Source organism: Rhincodon typus, chromosome 45 (genome assembly GCF_021869965.1).
Source record: "Rhincodon typus isolate 14 chromosome 45, sRhiTyp1.1, whole genome shotgun sequence".
NCBI classification, from domain to species: domain Eukaryota; kingdom Metazoa; phylum Chordata; class Chondrichthyes; order Orectolobiformes; family Rhincodontidae; genus Rhincodon; species Rhincodon typus.
Genome location: NC_063376.1, coordinates 2588850 through 2597735, shown reverse-complemented (window position 1 = coordinate 2597735; position 8886 = coordinate 2588850). Strand labels below are relative to the sequence as shown.

The 8886-nt window shown below is 47.3% G+C and overlaps 1 protein-coding gene across 2 annotated transcripts in view; it reads left to right on the top strand.

The window, feature by feature from the left end:
- The window catches only part of si:dkey-19b23.7, a 17512-nt gene that overhangs the window by 366 nt on the left and 8260 nt on the right, over window positions 1–8886 (top strand). The window contains exons 1-6 of one of the 2 annotated variants that reach the window (XM_048620234.1): window positions 40–238; window positions 329–387; window positions 2400–2468; window positions 4156–4227; window positions 5314–5432; window positions 8111–8183. In XM_048620234.1, the coding sequence (XP_048476191.1) occupies window positions 370–387; window positions 2400–2468; window positions 4156–4227; window positions 5314–5432; window positions 8111–8183 (351 nt within the window). In that variant the 5' untranslated portion in view covers window positions 40–238; window positions 329–369. Of the gene's footprint in view, window positions 1–39; window positions 239–328; window positions 388–2399; window positions 2469–4155; window positions 4228–5313; window positions 5433–8110; window positions 8184–8886 lie in introns of those variants that run through there. The other variant, XM_048620233.1, reaches the window with a different exon arrangement.

Sequence of the window (8886 nt, the reverse complement as noted above, 5' to 3'; positions counted from 1 at the left end):
AGGCAGGGCCCAGTTGCCAAGGGAACCTCTCTCCATCCTGTCCTTTTTATTGAGAAAGAACAAATCCGTGGCCAGTTGATGCATTCACAACATCAGGTTTTATCCTTCTTTCGCAAAGATCTGTATCAGAGGCAGTCAATACCTTGTTGTAATTGAAAGCAAACAGGGTTCAGATCAAAAGATTTATTAATTGTGGGCAACTTGCATTAGGGAAATAAATGAAACTCATCTTGTGAAGGTACTGGCGTTTTAAAAATTCTAAGAAAATGTTTTTGGGCGTGTGATTCTGCAACCCTGGAATTTAAATGTTTTACTTTTCTTCCCTCAGTTTCATTTTTCTACCTGGCCCTATAGGCAGGATTGATCAGTATGAGTTCGGCCACGGAGGTAAGTCCTGCTTTTCTTGATATTGTTAAATGCTGATTATTCTCTTTTCTTTCCAACTGCATTCATATAACCGCCTTTCCCAATCTTGGGCAGGGCCACATTGTATATGCAGCAAATGAAGCACTTTTTGAAGTGGGGTCAAGGTTGTAATATTTTAAAATTGACAATTGATTGGACCACGGGTGACAAACGGGAAGCTGGTTGCGAAGTGATAGTGTTACTGTGCTGGTAGTCCCCAGACTCTAACGTACAGGGGGCATTGGTTCGTAACATAGATGGTGAAATTTAAATTCAGTAAAAGTCTGAAATTAAAAGCCAGCACAGTGGTTATGAAACTGCAGCCAGTTATCATAAAAACCCATCTGGTTCGGTAATGTCCTTCAGGGGAGTGAATCCTCCATCCTTACATGGTCTGGCCTACATGTGACTCCAGACTCTCGGCAACTTTGGTTGATTCTAGCTGCTCTCTGAAATGTCTTAGCACGGCATTCAGTCGAAGGGTAATTTGGGTGAGCAATTATTGCTCATTTCTAGACTCTCACATCCTAAGAACTAACTTAGAAGAAAATTTGGACAGATGGGTAAATGAGGGATATCTTGGTGCGAGATGCTTCTTGTGGTGAGGAGATAGTGTTAACAAGTCCTTCAGAGTGGGGGACAGTGTGGAATAGAGTAGAGAGATGCTATCCCCAGTGTAGGGCTAAGGTTTATTGTCTACGCTCTGGGAGTGTGTGACCCAGCAACACTGAACGAACAGAAAATGGCTTAATGGGGAACTTGTAGGGGGGCAGTGTTCCCATGTATCTGCTGCCCTTGTCCTGCTAGATGGAAATGGTCGTGGGTTTGGAAGGTGCTGTCTGAGGATCTTGTAGATGGTACACACTGCTGCTACTGAGCATCAAAGGTGGAGGGAATGGATGTTTGTGGATGTGGTGCTAATCAAGCGAGGGCATGAGTGTTGTTGGAGCTGCACTCATCCAGGCAAGTGGGGAGTGTTCCATCACACTCTTGACTTGTGCCTTGTCGATGGTGGACGGGCTTTGGGGAGTCAGAGGTGAGTTACTTGCTGCAGTATTCCTGGTCTCTGACCTGTTTTTATAGCCACTGCATTTATGTAACAAATTCAGTTGAGTTCTTGGTCAACGGTAACCTCAAGAATGTTGATCGTGGGGGATTCAGTGATAATAACACCATTGAATGTCAAGGGGCAGTGGTTAGATTGTCTCTTATTGGAGGCGATCATTGCCTGGCATTTGTGTGGCACAAATGTTAGTGATAATACCACAAGGTCATCGCCTCCAAATGACCAGGTAATCTCATTACATGATGCGTATTGAGGGAAAAGGTAATGGCTGGGACGATGGGGAGACCTCCCAGTTCCTCTTCTGAAATAGCACATAGGGGAGGCGGTGACCTAGTGGTATTATTGCTAGACTACTAATCCAGAGACCCCAGGTAACGTTCTGGGAACCTGGGCTCAAATCCCGCCACGGTGGAATTAAAATTCAATAATAATCTGGAAATAAGAGTCTAAATGATGCCCATGAAACCATGGTCAGCTGTCAGGAAAAACCCATCTGGTTCACTAATGTCCTGCAGGGAAGGAAACTACCATCCTTACCTGGTCTGGTCTACATGTGACTCCAGACCCACAACCAATGTGGTTGACTCTGAACTGCCCTCTGAGCAAGTAGGGATTGGCAATGATGGTCTAGCCAAGTGATGCCCACATCCCATGAATGAGTAAAAAGAAACTGGGATGCTTTGCATCCACCTAAGAGGGAACTCAGATCTCACACTTAATGTCTCATCTGAAGGAAGACAGGCTTGAAAATATCCCCTTTAAGCTGCAGTTCTGCTTACACACCAACGCATTGATGTCCGTACGCACGAGAAGGATTAGAGATTAGAATGTTGACGGGCACTAGCCCACGGGCCATATCTCAGTGGCATTAGGAGGAACAAACAATGAATGGAGCCTATAGTGACACCTGTCTGTGCTGTCTTTCTAGAACCAGACAAGGGGAGTGAAGAGGATTCAAGAATTCCTCGCTGATTTGGTGGTACTGGGGTCGCTGCAGGTAAGGGGGATGGGGACCGAGGACTCTGTATGGCATCTTTCAGGACTTCCAGAAACACTTTGTGAAGGAAGCACTGTTGTGTTAGCAATTAGACCCTGTTGTCAAGTTGAATGGGAGCACATGGGAAGTTGGAGCTGGAGCAGGCCTCACTGTGTCCACTCCAACATCACCGATGTTCAGTAAGGTCACAGCTGATCTGAGCTCAGAGACGTAGGAGCACACAGAGTAAGATCCCACAAACGATCATAGGGTAATAACATTATTGTCTGTCTTATTTAAGTGATGTTGATTGAGTGTTTAAATATTGGCCCAGGACACTGGAGAGAACTCCTCTTCTCCGAAATAACAGCAGTGAGATCTTCTGTGTCCACTCTGAGAGGGCGGCTGGAGCCTTGGTTTAGTATTTGTGAGACAGTCCCTGTGACCGTGCAGCACTCCCTCAGTGACTACGATGTGGAGTGCAGGCGTGGACTTTGTCCTCAGATCTCTGGTGCGGGGACCAGACCCTCTCACCCTCCAGCTCCTCCCAAGGTGAGCCTGCTGTGGCTCAGTTAGCACTGCTGCCTCACAGTGCCAGGGACCCAGTGTCGATTCCACCCTCGGGCGGCTGTCTGTGTGGAGTTTGCACATTCTCCCTGTGTCTGCGTGGGTTTCCTCCGGTGCTCTGGTTTCCTCCCACAGTCCAAAGGTGTGCAGGTTAGGGAGGACTGGCCGTGCTAAATTACCCCATAGTGCCCAGGGATGTGTAGGTTAGGGTGGATTGGCCATGCTAAGTTACCCCATGGTGCCCAGGGATGTGCAGGTTAGGGTGGATTGGCCATGCTAAATTACCCCATGGTGCCCAGGGATGTGCAAGTTAGGGTGGATTGGCCGTGCTAAATTACCCCATGGTGCCCAGGGATGTGCAGGTTAGGGTGGATTGGCCATGCTAAATTACCCCGTAGTGCCCAGGGATGTGCAGGTTAGGGTGGATTGGCCGTGCTAAATTACCCCATGGTGCCCAGGGATGTGCGGGTTAGGGTGGATTAGCCATGCTAAATTACCCCGTAGTGCCCAGGGATGTGCAGGTTAGGGAGCCTACAGCCCGATGGCCTAAACATAGAATTCACCAGCTTCAAAATCTCCCCACCCTGCCCCTGGCCTCATCCCGTGTCCAATCCTCCCTCTCATCCCTGCCTTCTTGACCTAACACAACGTGTCCATCTTCTTCCCCACCTATCCGCCCCACTCTTCCCACTGACCAATACCCAGTACCCCCTACCTGCATCTGTCTATCACCAGCCTACCTACCTTCCCCCAGCCCCATCCCTCTTCCTTCTATTTATTTCCCAGCTCCCATCCCCCTCCCCAGTCCCAATGAAGGGTCTAGGCCCAAAACGTTGACTTTCCTGCTCCTCTAACACTGCCTGACCTGTGTTCCTCCAGCTCCACACTGTGTTGACTCTGACTCCAGCATCTGCAGTTCTTGTTATATGCAGGCTAGATGGGTTGGCCGTGCTAAATGCGCGGTTATGGGGAGAGGATGGGATGCTGTTCAGAGGGTCGGTGTGGACTTGATGGGCCAAATGGTCTCTTTCTGCACTTTAGGGATTCTGTGAAACGACCTATTCCGCAGATGGAGGTTTGAATGTTGCAGGAGATCACACTTCTGGGTATCAATTCCGTTTTACTCTCCTCCCTTCCTCAGGGTTTCCGATACTTCCAGCCCTGGTTGCGGGGTCGTGAGGAGTTGCTGCTGACCGTGGTGAATGAGGATTCCGTAAGTGTCGTCCTGAGCCCCCTCGGCCCCTCCGTATAAATCCTGGATTTGTCTGAGCTTTAGGGATGGTTTCCTGGAGAGAAAGGTGAAGTTGGGGGTTGAGAGGTGACCTTAGAAGTTATAAAATCATGAGGGGTATAGATAAGGTGAATGGCAGGTGCCTTTTCTCTCGGGTGGGGGATTTCAAAACTAGGGAGCACATTGTTAGGAGAGAGATTTGGAAAAGACACAAGGGACAAATTTTTTACACAGAGCGTGGTTTGTGTGTAAAAATGAACTTCCTGAGGAGGTGGTGGATGTGAGTTTAAAAGACATTTGGATAAGTACATGAATAGGAAAGGTTTGGAGGGATACAGGCCAGGAGAAGGCAGGTGGGACTTGTTTATTTTGGGATTATTTTCAGCACGGACTGGTTGGGCGGAAGGATCTGTTTCTGTGCTGTATGAGTCTATGACTCTATTAAAGACCCTACAAAGCAGTTCACTTGCTGTTCTGTACTAGCCTCAGTAGCATTGAGTGATGTGAGTGTCGGTGTCTGGGTCAGCATTTAATTGCCCATCCCTAATTGCCCCCTTGAGAAGGTGGGGGTGAGCTGTCTTCATGACCTGCTGCAGTCCACCTGCTATGGGTTGACCCACAATACCATTAGGGAGGGAGTTGCAGGATTTTGACCCGGTGACAGGGAAGGAACAGCCGATATATTTCCAAGTCAGGATGGGGAGTGACTCAGCGGGGGACTTGCAGGGGGTGGTGTTCCCATGTACCTGCTGCCTTTGTCCTTCTGGATGGAAGTGGCCGTGGGTTTGGAAGATGCTGCCTGAGGATGTTTGGTGAATTTCTGCAGTTCCCTGTTGGATGTTCTATGGCAATACCTCAATCACTCAGCGCCCTTTACTCAAATCACACAAATTGTTGTTCCTTTCAGAGTTGAGCGTTTTTGCATTTGTCCTGAAGAGTTAAAGGCAGAAAGCTTAAAAGCAGAGCTCTCTCTTTCCCTGCAGTACGCTGTATGTTGATTCAGTACATGCAAAATGGGCAGAAATCAAGAATCAAAATATCTGTCTCTTTCCTTTCCCATCTCTCCAGAGCTGGCGATCGGCTAGTTTTCCTGGGAGTCTGGTGAATTCTTCCAGCGAGGGTATTGGAGTAGCCGAGTTGCCCTATGCTGACCAATCTCTGCTGACATCACTTCCATCACAGAAGAGGTAAAGCAATCCTGATTTACCAGGACGTTGCTGCAAATGGAGGGTTTGGGTTATAAGGAGAGGCTGGAAAGGCTGCGATTTTTTTCACTGGAGCATAGGAGGTTGAGGGGTGACCTTATAGAGATTTATAAAATAACGAAGGGTTTAGATAAGGTGAATGGCAGCTGTCTTTTCCCTAGAGTGTGAGATTTCAAGATGAGGGGGCACGTTTTTAAGGTGGGAGGAGAAAGATTTAAGAAAGACGTGAGGAGCAGTTTTTTTACACAGAAGGTGGTTTGCGTGTGAAACGAACTTCCAGAGGAAGTGGTGAATGTGGGTACAGTTACAACATTTAAAAGACATTTGGATAAATACATGAATAGGAAAGGTTTGGAGGGATATGGCCACGTACAGGCAGGTGGCACTTGTTTAGTTTGGGATTATGTTCGGCATGGACTGGTTGGACAGAAGGGTCTGTTTCCATGCTGTATGAGTCTGTGACTCACTCCGATCCACCCAGCACATGTCAATGGTCACACTCACTGGTAGGCACCAGGCAAACTCAACAGAGAGCTCCAGATCAATGGGAACAGTTGGCAAAGGTGCTGGGTAAATGACAAATCAGGAACAGGAATAGCTTGGGACGTGCAGCATTGGGAGTACTGGTCGCCGTTTTTTATATCAGAGAGTAGTAAGGGCGTGGAATGCCCTGCCTGCAAAAGTAGTAGACTCGCCAACTTTAAGGGCATTTAAATGGTCATTGGATAAACATATGGATGATAATGGAATAGTGTAGATTAGATGGGCTTCAGATTGGTTTCACAGGTCGGCGCAACATCGAGGGCCGAAGGGCCTGTATTGCGCTGTAATGTTCTATGTTCTATGTTCTAATCCAACTGGAGCTCAGCCTTTTACCTTCCTGGATATTGCTGGACCTGCCCCGCCAATATGATGAAATCCCAGGATTTCCCCATTACTTCCTGATTCACCTGTGTAGTCCTGCAGGGTGAACGAGGGAAAACCTGTTACGTTTCTATCTGAATTCCGGCATTCCCCATCCTGCCCCTACCCCCTCACAGGAGCATCCAAATACAGAAACAAGCTCATTTCTCCCAGGCCCTCACAGTACAGCTCTCAATTACATACAAAAAGAGCTACATTATACCCAACCTTATCCACTGTCCTTCCCTTGTGTCACCTTTTCATCTCCTACGTTTGGGTTAGGACGCTGTATTGAGGTAGGCAAAGAATTTTCCCATGGCAGATGGGTTAGATAGTGACAATGTGACTGAGCTCATAACAGAGACACAGAGTTGTACAGAACAGAAACAGACCCTTCAGTCCAACTCGTCCACACCGACCAGATTTCCCAAATTAATCTAGTCCCATTTGCCAGCAGTTGGCCCATATCCCTCTAAACCCTTCCTATTCATGTACCCATCCAGGTGCCTTTTAAATGTTGTAATTGTACCAGCCTCCACCACTTCCTCTGGCAGCTCGTTCCATACACCCACCACCCTCTGTGTGGAAAAAGTTGCCCCTCAGGTCACTTTTAAATCTTTCCCTTCTCACCTTAAACCTATGCCCCTCTAGTTTTGGACTCCCCTATTCTGGGAAAAAGATCTTGGCTATTCACCCTATCCATGCCCCTCATGATTTTATAAACCTCTATAAGGTCACCCCTCAGCCCCTGACACTCCAGGGAAAATAGCCCCAGCCTATTCAGCCTCTCCCTATAGCTCAAACCCTCCAACCCGGGCAACATCCTTGTACATCTTTTCTGAACCCTTTCAAGATTCACAATATCCTTCCTAAAGCAAGGAGACCAGAATTGAACCCACTATTCCAAAAGTGGTCTAACCAATATCCTGTAGAGCCGCAACATAACCTCCCAACCCCTATACTCAATGTACTGACCAATAAAAGCAAGCGTACCAAACACCTCCTTCACTACCCTGGCTACCTGTGACTCCACTTTCAAAGAACTATGAACCTGCACTCCAAGGTCTCTTTGTTCGGCACCACCAGCAAAAAAAATTTGGAAGCTGGAAATCAGAAACAAAAACAGAAATTTCTGGGGAAACTCACAGGTCTGGCGGCATCTGCGGAGAGAAAATAGAGTTAACGTTGCAGGTCCAGTGACTCTTCTTCAGAATTGAAATAGCTGGGAAACGTTGGTATTTCTGCTGATGGTGGGGTGGTAGAGAGGGCAATTGGTGAATAGAGTACACAGAGATAATGCCAGAGAGAGAAAGAGAGAAAAGGGATAGGCAAACAAAGAGGTTGCTGCTGGCAAGCCAAGGGAGCGATAACTGCTGGGTGGAGTGCTAACACGAAGGGGTTTGACAAGTTAACACTGAGCAATTGTTTCCACTGGTTGAGGAGTCTAAAAAAATGAGGGTTAACAAGGGGTCAATCGTTTGGAGCTGAGATGAGGAGAAATGCCTTCTAAGTGTTGTAAATCTTCAGGATTCCCAAGGCAGAAAGTTATGGATATCCCATCAGGCTGCGATAAATATACATTTGGTGTCTCAAGGAATCAAGAGAAGTTGGCAAGTTGAAACCCAAGATCAAATTTAATGGCAGAACAGGCTCAATGGACTGAGTGTTCTACTCCTGCTTGTCTGCCTTGTGTTTAGATGTTCTTCCTTCACTCCGTCCATCCTCCTATCAATGATTTCTTTTCCTTTCTTCCTCAGAATGAGCAGCTGTGGGCATACCGATGTAGGACTGCCTCCAGCATCTCCCTGTGATCGGGAAATTGCACTCCCAGTGAGTAATTGGAAACTGTGTCTGTGCTGCAAATGCAGCAGATTTCTTTTGTGATAGTAGGAACTGCCGATGCTGGAGAATCTGAGATAACAAGGTGTAGAGCTGGATGAACACAGCAGGCCAAGCAGCATCAGAGGAGCAGGAAAGCTGACGTTTCAGGTCTGGATCCTTCTTCAGAAATCATCCAGCTCTACGTCTTGTTATCTCAGATTTCTTTTGTGTTTGTTTCTCCCTTTAATCACGCACTGTGCGTGTGTGTCTGTGTGTGTGTGCACGTGCACATGTGAGTGTGTGTCAGTGTGTGAATGTCTGTGAGTGTATGAGAGAGAGTGCATGTTTGTGTGTGTGTGTAAGAGACTGTATATATGTGTGTGTGTGTGAGAGAGTGTGTGTATGTGTGTGTGAAAGAGAGAGTGTCTGTGTGTGAGTGAGAATGTGTGTCTGTATTTGTATGAATGTGAGTGTGTGTGTGCATGCGCATGTGGGAGTGTGTCAGTGTGTGCATCTGTGTGTGAATGTCTGAATGTGTGTGTGTGAGAGAGAGCACGTGTGTGTGTGTGTGTGTGTGTGTGTGTGTGTGTGAGAGAGAGAGAAAGCGCGCACATGTATGTGTGTGAGAGTGTATGTCTGTGTGTATGTGTGTGTGTCTGTGTGTATGTGTGTGTGTGTGTGTGTGTGTGAGAGAGAATGTGTGTATGTGTGA